Raw genomic sequence first — 18,704 nt, 5'->3', positions numbered from 1 at the left:
GGGTGGATTTGATATAATACCTTATAACATATTCTAAAGAATTTAAATCCCATTCAGTTGTAAATGTTGAGAAACACATTTTCAATGTCACACTTTGCTTCTTTGTTTATGAGTGGTACACAATAATTTATGTCATATTAATATAAGATTTTGTTAATCATAATAGATCTATTTAAAATTATATATTATGTTAAAAATAAAAACACTTCAATAGAAACAATATTTTGCTGTATATTTAATTGCTTCAAGGATGTTATTCTAATATCACACAAATAATGAAATTATTAATTATATAATGGCAGATATTCATCATTCCATTGCTAGGTTGGCCGACCGAATCCCTAACATACCGAATCCCTAATGCTATTTTCAACTCTTACCATAACCCTAACTGTTACCCTAACCTTATCCTTATACCATACCAGAACCGTGACCCAAATTCTAACCATATACTGGTAGTTAATAAACGTTAGGGATTCAATCTGCCTACCCTATTGGTTGATGTTGATTTGTTTGTCCATCTAAACACCCGTTTCCAGTAGAATGCAGTGGACCTGAAAAAAAAATCCTGAAAAACAAACGCACAATGGTGAACCTGGCTGAGATGGATGTGTCCCTCTACCCAGCTGCAGTTAAAGCGCAACTCTTTGCTCTGGAGGCAGAATACAAAGAGGGTCAGTTTCTTCGGTTATTTCAAAAAGAACGTATAACCGATTAGTTGGTATCAAATTACATTAAATTAGCTCATCTTATTTTAATAATGATTATTACATTATTTTGCTGGAAAATTTGTTATAATCTCACAACTTTCCTTTCACTGTTCAGGGGACCTAACAAAACAGGGGTACGATAAAAGAAGATCAAAGATTATTGCTAGTTACCAGGCACTCTTAGATAAAGGTATGCAAGACAACTTTCCTGCTTCAACCACCTGCAGTATAGCGTTACTAGTTTGATTGAAATCCCCTCGTAATTTCTCAAATTTACAATCACATCATTTCTAAACACAATGGGTGGAAATTAACGGAAATGGATAAATGTGTACAAACAATTTAGTGAGCGATTTTTAGTTGTCTAAACAATATGCAGTCGATTTACCAATTTATATGAACATTTACAGTTGACTTCGAACATAATAGCTCTCATAGCTGCCAAAGTATGTAATAAGTAATTACTACTACTCAAAGTATGAGAAGCAACCCTTAATAATGTAGTATTTACGCTGCAGTAAAAGAAGTGTGTTCAGATTGGAGTCGGAGGAGAAGCAGTTCAGCAAGTCAATCGTCCGCATTCAGTGGGGTCAGCTCTCTTAGTCTCACCGGCACCGAGGGGAACTCAGGTTAGTCTAAATACCGTCCGCATTCAGTGGGGTCAGCTCTCTTAGTCTCACCGGCACCGAGGGGAACTCAGGTTAGTGGGGTCAGCTCTCTTAGTCTCACCGGCACCGAGGGGACTCAGGTTAGTGGGGTCAGCTCTCTTAGTCTCAACCGGCACCGAGGGACTCAGGTTTAGTGGGGTCAGCTCTCTTAGTCTCACCGGCACCGAGGGGGAACTCAGGTTAGTGGGGTCAGCTCTCTTAGTCTCACCGGCACCGAGGGGAACTCAGGTTAGTGGGGTCAGCTCTCTTAGTCTCACCGGCACCGAGGGGAACTCAGGTTAGTGGGGTCAGCTCTCTTAGTCTCACCGGCACCGAGGGGAACTCAGGTTAGTGGGGTCAGCTCTCTTAGTCTCACCGGCACCGAGGGGAACTCAGGTTAGTCTAAATACCGATCATTCTATATATATTATATTTCTTATTCATTCTGTTATCCTGTTTTTTACCGATGCTGTCTGGTCAGTCAGGAAGAATGTATTATCTAATCTGAAGGCATACGTTTCTCAAACTATAGAAGGGCTGAGTCATGAAAATCTAGAACTTTGTGTGGCCTGTTTTTACCCATTTTTCGCATAACTCTGTTGAAGGTCCGGAATGTGTCCAGTTGGCGGATAATCAACGGGAAACATGAAGGTCGTTGACTCAATTTGCTTACCATATCAGAGTCTGTCAAAACCGTTGCTGTTATATTAGTACTAGAGTATACTTTCCCTTCCTCTCTACGCTAGTTAGATTCTTGCTATGATATTGGGTCCAGTTAAATGGAGACTGTGCGGTGTTGTTTGCTGTTCTAATATTATAATATATTATATTCAGTAATATATTTTGGATAATTGTTATCCAAGTTGGTAGTTGGTGGGATATATCTGTTTGTTGATTGAGCCAACTTTTCTCAGTTATTTGGTTCCAAGGCAAATGTTTCTCAAATAAAAAAAGCAATATTAATCCCTTATCTGTATTATGTAATAATGATGTCATGTGACATTCCATGAATAAATGAATATGATGTAATTCTTATACCTCTCAGTTTCCCAAACTCAATAAAGGCGGGGGGCCCCCAAAGGCGCATCAACCAGACAGGCAGTATTCCATGCTGTTCAATAGTTATGACGAGTATAATATATACTAATAGTATTAGTACTATTAGCTACCACTCATCATTATAATACACAACATAGGTCTATCACGCTAGCTTACTGTGCTTACCTTTTACACTACCCCCTGCTTTTTAATTTCTTAATTTGTCCTACAAGAAAAACTACAAATTTCACGTAGCATAACGAAAGTAACTATCTGTGTTGTCTGGAACCGGAGCGTGTTGAGCTACTTTTAAGAGCGTGAATGTGACTAGTGATTATAGTGACTGTTCAGATGCGAGTATTATCTTGTGTTGCATTTCTGGGATACATTATTAGTTAATCGTTAGCCAACGTGTGAGACAGACAGTGGTAACTAATTTAGGCTTTTAGTGGCTGGAAATGAGGCTGCTTCAGTCCTTAAATAGTAGTGTCATGTTGTAAAGACTTCATTCTTGTTATTGTAGACTTTATAAGCACAGCATCAGCGAGGGTGACAGGATTTCAGGATTTAATAAAAGCTTCTGTTAGTTTATAAAGTTATAAGTTATAACACTATTGGTTTTCTAGGGTTTTCTATTTTTTTGGCTCAAGGTTAGACAAAATTTAATTAAATTGGGATCGAGTGATCTTATCAAATGAAGCTCAGGTAACATCTTTTCTACAACGTAATCTCAGCCATGTAATCTTACCCGATATTACCAATAACAGCTAGCTTTAATATAATTGTAGGGTTAGATCATTGAACCCTACTCCTAGATCATTGAACCCCCTAGTCGCTGATGGGAACCCTCACACCACATCGCCACAATGTAGTATACACACTGAGTACTATGTACATTGTTTACACTAAATTATACACTAAGTAAACTATTCACACTGAGTACACTATGTACACTATCTACACTGTTTTAGAATACACACTCTGTGTACTTTGAGTTGCACCCTTGCACACAGATCACTCGATACATGCCATGTACACTGATTGTACACTTCACCTGGGGTATATTATATAAGGCCAGGGTACATTCAGTCCCTCAGTCGCTCAGAACAGGGGTACCCGAGTGGACACTGGAGGCAGGAGGGGTGTCAGGTGTACTAGCTCTAAGGAGCTAGATAATATCGGGATATCATTGATTTGATCTAGATACTAGCTGATCAGGACCACGCCCGTATAAAGTAGTTGGATTCCTGCAACATGACACCCGTATCAACCAAGTTTCACAGTTCATATTGCTCACCGATTAGATATGGGGTGAACTTCATAATTTGTGCAACACAGTGCTGTGAATTTGACCTGAATGCTTTTAGGGTCTCTGGAAGTGAGCGGAGCGGTAATAATTTAAACAGAGAGCCTGCCTGCTGGGAGAAATCATCACCTCCCCACCGGTTACACACACACCAGCACCACGTGACCTCACGTCCAGGATCACGTGACTTCTAGTTTTGTCACGTGACCAAGATCTTGTTTCTGAGTGGTCGACTGTGAGAGTAATTGCTGGAATATCTCTGGGACCAGGGTTTAGAGGGGAAACTCGGCCTAGAGGGTACCAATGTCTGGTTATCGTTAAAAATAGGAATAAGTGTATAGCGCCCGTTTGTAATCGATAAAGTCGACTTTTATAAATCGATTGATTTCATGAAAATTAGATACATTGACATTAATTTACCAAATTCCAAAATCATAAAATCACGATATTTCAAATAATTAGTTACTTGAAATTTTGGCACCGTGAATATAATAAGCAGTTCAACTAAGAACTATCTTGGCTGGCTTGATGTGAGACCGGAGACGTATACAATAAAGTATTCATGAATCAAACTGACCCGTTCATTTCCAAATAACGAAATATGCTCACTGGTGATTGAGTGATCATACAATTCAACGGAAAATAACTGCACATCAAATTGCGCGGAAATTCGGGTAAAATTTCCTAGGCAATTAGTGAATTAACCATTCCAGTAATAGTCACGTGACAAGATTCGTTTACAAGGTTATAAACAAACACTCTCTACGACAACTGATATTCTGAGGTGTTGTGCCGTGTGTGTGTGTGTGTGTGTGATCACTGTATTTGTGTGTGTGTGTGTGTGTGTGTGTGTGTGTGTGCTCTTGTAAATGTTTTCGCTTTTTACTTTCAATCAAATTCGCTGAGCGCTGAATAAAGTCTCTTCTGTATTTTCTTGTAAATGACCAATGAGGTCATCATTATTATTAATTTATAGGTGTAGTTCTTCACCTCGAGAGACAAGATGTGATCCCGTAATTGTAGAACTTACTATTTTCTACAGGTTCACAGTTCGTGATGCAGATGTTTAACACTCAATTATATAATTATTATCGTATAGGAAGTAAACATTGAATAATCACTCCTTATACTCGGGGACACCTTCTCAACAGAAAGTTTGTTAAATCATGATTATTACCAAAAGTGATGACATAAAACTTAAAAGTTGTCAGCCTTCTTGATTCTACAACTCTTAACAGTACAACGCCCTGTAGAACGGAGAGATAACACCACTTAGTTAGGGATCTTTACGGTGCTGCTACACCTTCTACTACACCTTCTAATACACCTTATACTACACCTTTTCCTATCTTCCATTTGTTTTTCCCACAACTCTACACGGCTTCCCAACATAGCCCAAAGAGATATACAAATATTCCAAAATTCGGCAACCTTCTACGCTACGTTAATTACCACTGATAACAGCGATGACTCATTATTTCAGCTGATATTAGAGACCTGTATATTTGCAGTAGTGTCGTCATCCAATACCAGGAATATGGAAGCTTCTAGAAGTCTCTCCAGTGTCCAGCGGATTGTTCCACCTAATTTCACCTCCACGCCACCAACTTGTATTTACCTTGATAAATAACCCCTCGGAATGTCATTATCTTAATTGGTTTCCTGGGTTTTTATTACACGTGAAAACTTCAAGGTCAACTTACCCTTTGATAAACGGTGAATATCTCGAATTCCACGACTGTCAATAATCAGTGTATCAGCTTGAAAACCTGACGTCACAACACGCAGCGTTTGTTGGTCCTATCTGCGTGTTTGTTATAGGCGGAGCTGTTGCTCCAAGTTTTAACATCTCTGATTATACTCTGTGTGATATACATGTTGTAGATGTCGTGTGTTGAGGGGGACCGCATCATTCCTATTTTGGTTAGCCGCACTTTTTAACATGAAAATGAACCTTGTTAGTCTTTGTTGTTGATGTTGGGTCGTTCCTGCGGGAAGGTGTAAAGGTGGTAGTGTGTAGTTTGCTATAGTTTGCTATATTTTGCTGTAGTTTGCTATAGTTTGCTATATTTTGCTGTAGTTTGCTATAGCTTGCTATAGTTTGCTATAGTTTGCTATATTTTGCTGTAGTTTGCTATAGTTTGTTATAGTTTGCTGTAGTTTGCTATAGTTTGCTGTAGTTTGCTATAGTTTGCTGTAGTTTGCTATAGTTTGCTATAGTTTGCTGTAGTTTGATGTAGTTTGTTGTAGTTTGCTATAGTTTGCTATAGTTTGCTATAGTTTGCTATAGTTTGCTATAGTTTGCTATATTTGTTGTAGTTTGCTATAGTTTGCTATATTTTGATGTAGTTTGCTATAGTTTGCTATATTTTGCTGTAGTTTGCTATAGTTTGCTATAGTTTGCTATAGAGACTGCTGATTATTCGAATATAAATACCCTGGACCCATTTAAATACATGCGACCAGGTCGAACCATGCAATATTCAACTTTTGAATCCTTTTTTGGTCAAAATATGGTTCAATTTGATAGAGGTACTCGTTGTCATGAATCATGTCACGGATCCAATAAAATAGTGTGTGCACAGTTTAATAAATGGTCATGGAGTCGAGTCCGTCATCGGGAGAGGTTGAGAAACAGACGTTATGCGGAGTATTAATATTGCTGGGGAAACGAGAAAACGCCACGCTAAACTGTTAGTTATATTTTAAAATATAATGTCATGAAGTTCATGATTCTACTTTATATTGAGCTATTCTTGCGCTGCCCAGTACACTCGCACCTAAAAACCTACAAAGCACGTCCACCACACGATTTAGTGATTACGTAACAGGGCAGCTGAACCTTGTAAGTAATCCTCCACCACACCTTGGCACCCTAGCATTAAGATGTTTTAGTTGTGGCACATTTCAATTCTATTATCAGATAATGCAGTCTGTAATTGTCACTCCGACACTCTAGTGGAAGTGTTGTATCATATTATAGGGTTACCAATGAAACTGACAAATGAAACTAGGTGTAGATATTATATATACAGTATATATTATGTACAGGGGCACTGTGAAAGGTATTTTATCGGACTTATTTGTAGCTGATAATGTGTTAAAACTTTAACATTATAAAGCTTGTAGTGAGTACCTGAAATAGACTGTGACATTGTGTCACGGAGGGCTGGTTACAGTGTCGCCGTCCCACGACGGGTGTCAGTGTCACAATGTCGCCGTCCCACAACAAGTGTCTGTGTATATTATGATAATTCTCTTGTCTAAAAATACCGCTAATCCAGGAGGGGGACCAGTATAGAGTGTTATAAGTTTACACTGCTCGTGTGTGAGGGTGACCAGTTTGAGAGAGTGTGACGTCATCGTACTAGTGATCATATTCACAGACCCCTTTTCTGACTGATTAATTTAGTTACATGTACAGTTTGTAGTCCCACAATAAGACCTGGCTTTGTTCTCACTTCGTTGTATTTTGGGTTATTTGTCGTTCGCTCTCTTCACAATTGATTCGATTTCTTATCTTTAAAGTTAATACTTAAACAGTAATAATTTGCTACTTCGTTGCGAATTTGATTTTGTTTTGATACAGCTTAGAGTTGATGTGGTCCCTGTGGAAACATCACAGCTTGGCTACGTACCACGTTCCTTTATACCGTTGCATTAAAACCGAATTGTCGTTGCCTTGCGATATGATTTTTACAATTTACTTTTTATCCTCAATATTTTATATCTCATTTTTACCCGTGGTATGATTGCATGTTCTAATGTTTAGAAGGCTTTTAAAGTTGTAAAGGTGGAAGTAGGACGTGAAGTGATGCGGATACAGGTTGAAAACCTCCCCCACAACCTTAATGGTTAGTAGGCGACATCATCACAATTAACAAGTATAACAAATGAGCGGTAAATTTTAGTTATTACTTATACGTTATAAGTGAAGAAATACAGTTATAACTAATATGTTATAAGCGGGTAGATTTAGTAGAAGTAGCTGGTTCACTCGTCACAATTGTAACTCATGAAATAGTATACCAGGTAGACGTTTGGCGCTATACTAGTAGTGACTGTTTTGCTTGTTAGTAGTGACTACTTTGTGACTGTTTCGCAGTTGAACGTTGTACACCTTTAAGAAGCAGTACAGCTTCTCCGCAATTAGTTGTTAGTATATAAGTTATAGAGTTCAGGCAGGAGGTCGTTGTATTAGCAATACACATTATACAACTCATGATACAGTCCGATATCTAAAGTTGAACTGATTGATAATATCTAATTACTTAGACTGTTACGTAGTCTTTCATCATTTAAAGCATTTACTCAAATTATCCACTGTCATTAACTCCCTGCCAACACCTACTATCATGATCACCTACTCTCACCTACTATCACCTACCACCGTTACATTGAACCACTACTCATGTTTAATATAACTGAGAAATTTCTAGAAAACAATGTTAAACGTTGTCATCTCTCTCACTCTCTCTCTCTCTCTCTCTGTATGGTTTAAGGTTCTATATATTGACAAGATTCTAGAATTTTCCTTCGTCATTACGGTACATACATTTTTTATGTTTAAAAACAGTGCGTTATTTAATACATCCTTATTTTCTCATCGAAGAATCCTCGACTACACATTTTATCTGCTGTTAATCACTTAACTATTTCACTTATATTTCACTTTTATTTCACTTTCATTTCACTTTCATTTCACTTTCATTTCACTTCTATTTCACTTTTATTTCACTTTTATTTCACTTTATCATAAAACCACCCCACTCAGTTGGTCACCTGACCAACTGATAGTATATTAAAGTCACTATTGTGACGGTACATTAGAACCAGACAGAAACAAAGTGTGAAGGGCCTTTATAGTTTTAGCGATAGTACATATATTATACAGGGTGGCCCAAAAGTGACTACCCACACGCAACCTCTTAATAACTCACGTAATTCGTCTCCAAATTGCACCAAAATTTCAGAGATTATAGATATGGGTCAAACTTAGATTTCCTGAAAGTTTCGTAAGCCCAATTACAGTGGGCGTGGCGTGACACTCCCTCTTTTTCACTATTGTCTTCATAAAATGAGAACGCTTTAAGCTAAGAACTCCAAATTTTGTGCACACATTTGGCTTGATAATTTAAAACCTTTCCCAAAGTTTCAGGTTCATCGTTCAAAATTTGGCTGCGTTATGACCATTTCAAAATTCCTCGGATACGTGATCCAAGCACTCAGTCAGTGATCTCTGCACTCAATCAGGAATAGGAATACAAGGAATACAAGGAATACAAATTTAAAATCTTAAGCTACAATAGTAACTGTTAAGATAATAACAATATCATAAGATTTGAATTTATTATATTAATATAACTTAAACTAAAGTGAAACATAAATATTTTGACAAAAAATATTTTGTTTACAATCGCCTTGGTAATGCTCTAATGCTTGAGCCAGGCCACTTTGCACTCTTTGTTGCGCGAAAAGAAAAAAAGCGCTGGTACAGTGATTTTCAGTGTTCATGTACTGGCCAGAGAGTCGACGAATTTCTTGCGGTTGTTAAAACACGTAGTGGCAAATCTAGCAACGACTCTCGTGAGGTGGACTTGACTTTCATTCGTGATTAATTCAATGATTTCACTGTTGCTGCTGATGAATTTGAGGACGTTTGCTCCAGGGATGACAGTGTAAACAGAACAAGATGACGCAGATGGTTTGATTGAATTTGATATGATTGATTGGATCTTGTCTAGGACTTTTCGCCTTGATGCAGCGTTAAGATCACAATGGTTAAGGAAGTGATCTTCATTCTCAATAATACCCGAACCTAAGACTATATTGCACCAGGAGCATATTCGCTCATCGCGAGGAGTTTGATTGTATCGGCCAAGTTCAATTTCGAGTCGATGTGCACTGATCCGCAGTCTTGTGATATTAGCACGGTCTGCATATTTAATGACACTGTCTAGGTAATACTCTTTGTTAAATTTGGATTTTAGGTCACGATAGAATTCTAATTTCCGAGAAGTGTTGATATAGGACCCCCAATATTCTCTAAAGCTACTTTTCAAAGTTTTAGTAATGACGTGTGGTGTGAATATTTTACTCCCGATGGGTTGTGTTGATTGCGGAGGAATTCGTTTCTTGAAACCGTTGTGAATAAGAAAGTCCTCTTTTGGTGGTTTTGCGATACTCGGGTTTCTTTCGAAAATTGACTTGGAGTGATTGTTTTTGAGTGTGCGGTAGGCTGTGACATGATCGGTAGAGAAACATGGGTCTAGCGCGAGGACAGGCTCCAAACCCCTGTACCAGTCCAATTTCATGTTCATCTGTTCTTTGAAAGCTAAGGATACAAGGGAGTTATCTTTGAGATTTTTCAAGCGTTGGGTATATTTGAGAGTGAGGTTAATACATTCATAGATTAATGGGTAGCGGCCTGACTCACCCCAGACGCCTGCGTTGCTGGTTTTACGATTTACACCCAGTGACCATTTAAGAAAGTGAAGGTGAACTTTTTCGCTGTTCAGAAGACTAATTTTCTTGAGGATACTAGTTTGAAATTTTGTTTTTGTGTCGGGATCCATATTGAGATCGACTTGTTTTGTTATGTGTTTTATGATAGCCATATTAGGTGTGTAAATAGGCGCTCCGTAAAGAACGATAGGTTTAATAAGAGCGTCAAAGAGTGTTGTTAGAGAACGGAATGATAATTTGGATTTGTTTACTGAGCTTTTCATGCCATAAAGTGCACGCATGGCTTTCTTTTTGAGCTCAGTTCGGGCATTTGTGAATGTGCCAGATTTGTGTATTTCGATTCCTAGATAACAGTATGACTCGACTTCTTCTAACAAGTGATTACCTATTTTGAGGGGAACCGGCTGATAATTATCGAAGCGGGAATTAAATTTCGTGAGTTTAGTTTTATCTGCATTAATTTCGACGCCCCATTCCAAGCAGAAATTGTTCAAAGCATCGAGTTGCTTTTGGAGGGTTTTGGGGTCCAGTGCCAAGAGTATCAGATCATCTGCCCATAGTAAGTGACTGATAAGTTGGTTCATTAGTTTTGGACAGTTATCAAATTCTAGTCGAGGGGAAAGATCTCTAATGTATATTTTAAAAAGATCAGGGGAAAGTGGATGACCTGTTCAGTTCCTTTATTGATATCAAATTTTTCGCTGACAAATCCAGATAGCTTTATCTGGCCAGTGGAATTTTTATACATATGTTTAAGAACATTAAATGTTTTGCCAGTGATACCTAGTTTAGCTAACTTTAAGAAAAGAGCTTCACGACAAACAGAGTCGAAAGCTTTCCGGAAGTCCACGAAAACAGCATAGACGGGAACCTTGAGCTTTTTGTATTTAGACGTAATGGTGTTGAGTGTGAGTATGTGGTCATATGTTTGAGCTCCTTTAGCGAAGCCAAGTTGATTTATGGGGTCCGGGTTGTATTCATTTTTGAACTTGATTATCCTGTTTAGCATAATGGTCGAGAATAGTTTCCCGATTGTACTACTCACAGCAATTGCTCTGTAATTGTCGGGATTATCTTTGTCGCCTTTTTTGTGTAGGGGTGTTATAATGCTGTTGTTCAACGGGTAAGTTCCAGTGTCCAAACAGCGGTTAAATACTTTGCAAAGGAGTTGCGTATTTGTTGTGGACAAGGTCTTCAGTATTTCATTGCATATCATATCCTCCGAGGAACTTTTGCCGTTTTTGAGTGAAGAGAGCGCAGTAGATATTTCGTCCACAGAGATCTGGCCATTGAGTATTGATTGTGCAGGGGATGGTTGGCAATTATTGTTAATAGCCTCTGCATTTTGAAGCATTTCTTCCTTATTCTCTACAGTTATGGTGCTATGTGCATTGGCATAAAGTTTACCAAAGAATTTTTGAAAGTTGTCCATGTCATGGCAATCAAATTTGTCAACTCTTCCTTTAAATTTTTTCAGTTTTTTGAATTGTTTCCAGTTTAGAATTTTACCAGATTCGATATCTGTATTCAGTTTGTCAAGATATTTGTTTTTGGTACGGTCAATTAAACTTTTGTACGTATTTTTTACTTGGTAAAAATTTTTTCGAAGATAATCGCTATTGGGGAAATCAGAAACAATTTGAGCTGCACGAGTACAGGATATTTTAGCTTCTCTAGTGGCTTGTGTGAACCAGGGTTGTTTATTTATGGATCCCTTTTTGGTTATTTTGGGATGTTTGGTCTTTTGGAGACATTTGTCTGCTATTTTGTTCAAGTGAACTGTGATATCTTCGTTCAATTTGTATGTACCTAGGAGATCTTCGGGATAATCTGTTTCTAAGAGGGTTTTGGAACATTCTTCCACAAGTGGGTCCATCATTGTATCCCGTAAGCTTGAAAGGCTATCAGGAGTTATTTTGTAACGAAGTGGGGCTCGAGCGTAAGTTTCATGGAGTGCCTTTGTGTTTACAAGAATGTTGGAAGGAGAGAAGTTGAGTGCCAGGAGTAGTGGTTTATGATCAGAAAAGCAAGTGAACGGCTGGATTGTCATATGACATACATACTTACTGCAGTTTGGTGATATAATAAAGTAGTCAACAACGCTGGCACCGCTGGTCTGGATACAAGTGAAGTCACCATATGAGTCTCCTAAAGTTCTCCCATTGAGAATATGGAGTTCATTATTGACAAGCATTTCTAGAAAGGGTCTTTTGTAATTGTTCGACTTTTTGTCCTTTGAGTTCCTGGTTGGGAGTTCTTGGGGGGTGTAGTCTTCTGGCAGGGGAATGAAGCTCTCGTAGCCACATTTCTCTCCTTTGATGAAGTCAATGTCATGGCCGATACGCGAGTTGAAGTCACCACAGGTAATTACATCGCCTTTACTTAGAAGAACATTAAGAAATTGGTCCAGTTCACGGATGGTGTCAAAGCCCGAGATATCTGAGTTTTTAGAGGAAGTGTTAGCTGGCTTAATGTATGAGTTAACAATGAATATATCATTATCTACGCCAAAGTAATTTTTTTCAAGTTTACAGGCAACAACATCTTCAATTGTGGATTTTTCAAGTTTTACGCCTTTGACTATTTCGTTTTGGACCATGATGCATACGCCACCATGTTTTTTGTCCCGGCGGGTTTTATTGAAGGACCTGAAGCCCGAGTGTTTGACCGGTTGTCTTATTTCTTGAAGGCAGACAAAAGGAAACTTGTCAAAGACGGCACAAAATTGAGGGTCATCAAACTTAGAGCCAAAATTTGTATTTGTTGATTGGATGTTCCAGCTTATAATTTTGGATTGTAAATTCATAGTATTTTTCAAGAGGTTGGGTTGGTGGTTGAAGACTAAAATTTAGAATGGAAGCTCAAACTCTCTGAAGATCTTGTCGAGGGTGTCTCTCATGGTGTTGGTGATTGCATGCATTCCTCTGTCTGATAGATGGAGATTATCGCGGAAGTACATCGAGTTCTGCTTGGGAGTGGACTGCGTGTTAATGAAGAACTTATCATTTCTCTGAAGGAAAATCCTTTTTGTTTTAGGGTCCTCGTCTTGCTGCTGATTGACCAATAAGGACAGGGATCTCCTCAAGGAAAAGACGTGTCGGTTCTGATAGGTTTTTCCGTTTAGTAGGGGCAAGAGATGACCAGTCTGGTGGTGGGAGATACTAGTTCTAACATTTCATTAAAGATCTTGAAGTTGTCGACGATTTTGGGGATGTCCTCTCCTTTGTGTATATCATTGATGCCGAGATGTACATATATTAGTTGAGGCTTCTCTGTTGCTAGTGATCTCGTCACCCAATCTGATCAAGAGTAAGGTGTTAGCGTGTATTAATGAGGTTCATTAGGCTTTACCAAACATACTGAGGAGATGACGACCTGATCATGATTGATTGGATACCGATAATGACTTTGCTAGACAGGGAAACACCAAATTCTGAATGTAACAGTAAGGTCCTAGGATTCCACGAGAACTGATGGCGCACCAGATCGTGACTTTTTCAGGAAAATCAGGAATCACGGTCTAAAAGTTGGTGTTTCTTTGTGATCCGATATGCCCGGTTAGAAAGATCTCGCTTTAGGATTCGTTGAAGGGATGTTCTGCTGAGGTCTAATGCAGGAGCTCGTTTTCGGTTGCCAATTTTAGGTGTATCCATCACGTCACAAACAACCAAGGTGATGTTTTCTTCGTTCCTCGCAGTTCGTCTTCTGCCGACTCTTCGCCGATCGTTTGCAGAAAAAGTGAACTTTATATAAGACAACTGTATGATTTTAGAGAGAGAGAGATTTATCATTACTACTCATAACTGAAGGTGCCTTATTTTTAGGATAGATCAAGTGCTCAGTACCACAATACCCCGCTTATTGTATATATTATATAATCTCTACATACTACATAATCCCCGTGCCCCCCCCCCCCCCCGAAGGGTCTATGGGTATATTAAGTAGTATGTATAGCCCCTCTTCCACTAATTGCAGTGACTGAATCCCTCAGTAGTAAATCATTATTGAATATGCGTCATATTATAACGGGGGGACGGGGGACGGGGACGGGGACGGGGTGGGGGGGGGGGGGGGGGGTTGGCGGGGTGGCGGGGGATTGAGGGAGACCAGTCTGCTCCTCATTAAGTGTAAGGAGCACTGATTACTAAGAACTCCTCATCACACACACATGGCACACTTCAAAACACTGTTCTCTATTGTGTTCAGTATATTATAGAGAGTAATGAGTCTCCTCTAACCTAGTGACTCCACCAGCTGTAACCTCTTCAACAAATAAAGTTAATCCTAACTGGCAGTTTCTCGGTGATGTGAAATATGACCGATTAGAGTCGACAAATAATTGTGTCAGCGTTCCCTGTGTTATTAGTTCAGTGTGTTAACGATGCTCATTCATTACATTTCAAGAGACAGACGACATTTGGTAGTGTCTTGGTACTGTGAAATTAGCCGCGTAAATACAGCGAATACCTCTGTTAACTTTGTTAGGTAAGTAAACACTAACTATGTTTATGTTTCAGATTCATTAGATTCCAAGAGACAGACGACATTCCTAAAGGAGCGCACGACGTCCTGCGATGAGCACTCTTTCAATAACGGTCAGTACATTCCCCGGTCAGTACATTCCCAGTCAGTACATTCCCGGTCAGTACATTCCCCGGTCAGTACATTCCCCGGTCAGTACATTCCCCGGTCAGTACATTCCCTGTCAGTACATTCCCCGGTCAGTACATTCCCCGGTCAGTACATTCCCTGTAACTTGTAACTGTACAATGGTAGTTCTATCTAGCACAGGTAGTCGTAGTAGTGGACGCCAGCTGTGTTTCTGTAGGCTAAAGTTTCCCTCACATGATGTTTTGTTTTGTTATATATCATATTTGTATAATATTATATTATAATATTCCGGATCAATCCCTCTTTCCAGAGCTCTGTGATATTTTACTCTCTATATTTGGATTCTGGTGGGGAGGTCAGGCGTATTTTGTGACACGTGACAGTGATTTACCAATCAGCGTCCACTATTGACCAATCAAACCCCAGAATCACTGTCATGTGTCAAAAAAATATACCGCAGCTCTCCACCAGAGTACAAAGCTCAAGGTTCGTATATAAAGTTATTCTGCTGCTTCGGGACATTTTCGTGACGCTAAAATCTTTAAAAGCTTTAAAACCATTTTAGCCGAAAATAGCATTAAATGCCACACACGCAAGTCATTGACCATATCCACAATACCTGCGTCAGTATATGCACTACCACCGTGATTGGTCACTCAGATCATTTGTGGGGCATTTAAATCAGGATACTTAATATCAATTTGTCGGTTAAAACATTAAGATGTTATGATGACGTAACTACATTACCGTTATTACAGATATAATATTAAAGTAACGGCAAATTGACAATCAGTAATAGATTCAGTAAGTAGTCGATATAGTAGTTGTCGAGGTAAAGTTGCTTAAATGGTGACCTTCTTCTCTGTTAATGGTATACTTCTCATTCCGTTTTAGTGACTGGTTACTGGCTTGGTTACTGTTTTAGTGACTGGTTACTGTTTTGGTTACCCATATCACTGATTATCAGTTAATAAATTGGTCAATTAATCTCTTTTTATAGTTTATTATATTACCCCTTTTGTGTTTTGTGTTTCTTTTTAAGCTTGTATAATATATAGAGTGGGTATGTACGGTAGTAAAATCAGACTTCTGCAATTTATGGGCTGTTACAGAGAGCATGTTTTATAATCTGAAGAAAGATTATGCGATTGAAACTAAAATTTCTTACTTTACATAATAAACTCACTTGATGCTATTAAAAATCTGGAATATTGGCCATATATGCACTTACACAGGGAATGTTACAGAAATAACATCGCCTTGAATGGTTTTCTTAGGGTACATGGTTAACAAGCTATATGTGTCCTGCAATTTAATTTTAATATTATAAGCAGGTTAAGAGTTCAATAGAATATAATATCATGATGTATTTATAGATTAAGTAGCGTGGTGGTGGGTCTTAAGATGCAGAGTCAAAGCAAGTTTTGCCCGAATTTGGAGTTAATTGTGAGATCAATATTTATAAATAGTTCTATATATTTTATAGTTGTAGACCGGTACGCAGGCACGCAGAACTCGCAACCTATGGAAGAGTTAGTTAGATTTTGTTAGTCAGCTGGGGATATTTGTTGTGATATTATTTCCTCCGACCTTCAGTTCGTGTCGAGAGTTTGGCTGCTCCTCTGTCATGCTAGGTAATAATTAGTATAATAATTAAACTAATTAGTCTTAATTAATGATTGTAAGAATCCCCTTCTGATGTTGCTTGTTGTTGGGAGGTGATACCCACTAACCTTGTTAATTAAAAGTGCAACAATTTATCCTAGATTTGTGCATTGCCTCCCACCCCTAACATCCCACATGTTCTGTAGTTAAATATAATTCCCACCTACCACACTCGTCACTCTCAGGTGATCATCATTAATCTCTCAAACAAACATTAGTTGCAATTGAGTCCTACAGAAGGGCCTCATGGGGTTGAGAGTATTATGCGCCATTATGAGCCATTATACCATTTAGAGGCCTCTAATTGGAGGCTAATGAGGGATGATATTGAGATTATCTGTCTCTGAAGATCATGTCACGTACTCACCGTCACAAAGTAAATTCTAGCTCTGATAGTTAATAACACGTACTGTGCACGTGGTTCTCGTAATCCTCAAATCAGTTAGTGATAATTTGTCCTTTAGTTAATAAAAAGGGAGTTCGTTTTAATTACCCCGTCAGAAATGACGCACGAGTATTTCTTACAGTGAATGTCATTATGTTGCTGTCCGTGTATTCTCCTCCTAATAAAAGTACAGTTTATCTAGGGGCCCTGCCAAAAGATCAAGAATCTTCTTAGGATACCCCTTCAGTACATCTACATTGTACATTGTAGTGTACTGTACTAGTATACTATACATTCCTGAAATACTGCTGAACCTACTGTTAGTCCCGACCACATTTGATCATATGTTAACAGAGTGGACTTCATTCTAGGAATCCAGTGTGGTTCAGCCAGTGTGGTTCAGCCAGTGTGGTTCAGCCAGTGTGGTTCAGCTAGTGTGGTTCAGCCAGTGTGGTTCAGCCAGTGTGGTTGAGCCAGTGTGGTTGAGTCAGTGTGGTTCAGCCAGTGTGGTTCAGCCAGTGTGGTTCAGCCAGTGTGGTTCAGTCAGTGTGGTTCAGCCAGTGTGGTTCAGCCAGTGTGGTTGAGCCAGTGTGGTTCAGCCAGTGTGGTTCAGCCAGTGTGGTTCAGCCAGTGTGGTTCAGCCAGTGTGGTTCAGCTAGTGTGGTTCAGCCAGTGTGGTTCAGGCACTACTGCAGATCTCCAATATATAACTAACAAGCTATTTAGAACAAGCGTCAAGCTCCAGAGGAATTTGTTTCCCTTTGAATCAATCAAACTAGATGAATTGTTGTAAATACTGAGATCAAACTATCAATCTACAGGCTATCGTCAAACATGTTGCAAGGCGTCATCTTCAGTGACATAAGCCCTAGAAATTGTAAAAAGTTAGTAAAACCCAAAATTCCTTTAAAAATCTGAACACTCTTAAAACGGTTATAAAGTTAAAATTAAGATGTTAGGAGTAAAGGAAGGCCAAAAGGATTTATAGTGTTAATTCCCAAAGGTTTTAAAGTCTTGAGTAGTTGAATATATTTATGTTCACGGACATCCAAAGTTTTAGGACTAGAATTATCAATAATTGACACATTAAAAATTTTGTTAAAATCTTCCCTTTGTCTAAAACCATGATCCAACAAATGTAAACCCAAACTATATTCATCACTTGTTTCATCTACCTTATCACCATTTAAAAGTTTATAATATTTGACCCTATGTTCTCCAGTTCTAACCCGTAGAGATCGAGTTGTGCGACCGACGTAAGCCTTTCCACAGACACTACATTGGAATAGATAAATGATGTTGTAGCTCTGGCAGTTTCCAGGGGAAGCTTTCAAGCGTCAAGCTCATTTAGTTTCACATTTGTAGTTGGCGAATTTTACTTTAATGCCCATGATATCTACCGTTTTTTATTTATTAACCTTACATCATACTCCCTGGCCTAACTCCTAACAACACCACCAAACCTCACCACCAAAGTTCACTCTGTACCGTCCTAATATTTGTAACGTAAGCACGGCCAGAAATCTGAGATATTGATATAAGGACCCTTAAGAACGATTCTCAGTGGTCAACAGGACCGTTACAGAGTTTACACCCCAAATTAGAGTTAATCGCTTTGAGAATTGTTACGGCAACTTTTTCCCCTTTCTAATTTTCTTATGCTCCGTTTTATGTAACGTAAACGGTTACACTATTGGATCATATCGCAGAATTAATGACAGAGCAATATTTATCAACTCCTAACTAAGGCAATAAGAACTTGGTTTATATTATAAACTTGTTTATATTATAGCATATGTTATATGATTACAATATAAAGGTGTCACTGGCAGTGACATTAAATCAGAGCAGCTAGTTTTGAAAGAAATTTGTTATTT

The 18,704-nt window shown here is 38.6% G+C and overlaps 1 protein-coding gene across 15 annotated transcripts in view; it reads left to right on the top strand.

Moving 5' to 3' along the window:
- Window positions 1-537: 537 nt before the first annotated feature.
- Window positions 538-18,704, top strand: part of LOC134814960 (disco-interacting protein 2 homolog C-like) — a 61,821-nt gene continuing 43,654 nt past the window's right edge. For 4 of the 15 annotated variants that reach the window (XM_063823333.1, XM_063823332.1, XM_063823331.1 and 1 more), the window contains exons 1-4: window positions 544-674; window positions 826-900; window positions 1,247-1,339; window positions 14,684-14,761. In XM_063823333.1, the coding sequence (XP_063679403.1) occupies window positions 587-674; window positions 826-900; window positions 1,247-1,339; window positions 14,684-14,761 (334 nt within the window). In that variant the 5' untranslated portion in view covers window positions 544-586. Of the gene's footprint in view, window positions 675-825; window positions 901-1,246; window positions 1,411-1,718; window positions 1,754-7,459; window positions 7,556-14,683; window positions 14,762-18,704 lie in introns of those variants that run through there. The other 11 variants (XM_063823340.1, XM_063823339.1, XM_063823338.1 and 8 more) reach the window with 6 other exon arrangements.

Source organism: Bolinopsis microptera, chromosome 5 (genome assembly GCF_026151205.1).
Source record: "Bolinopsis microptera isolate Bmic1 chromosome 5, MBARI_Bmic_1.0, whole genome shotgun sequence".
Classification (NCBI taxonomy): domain Eukaryota; kingdom Metazoa; phylum Ctenophora; class Tentaculata; order Lobata; family Bolinopsidae; genus Bolinopsis; species Bolinopsis microptera.
The sequence above is the reverse complement of the archived record's forward strand: the minus strand, read 5'-3'. Positions and strand labels throughout refer to the sequence as shown.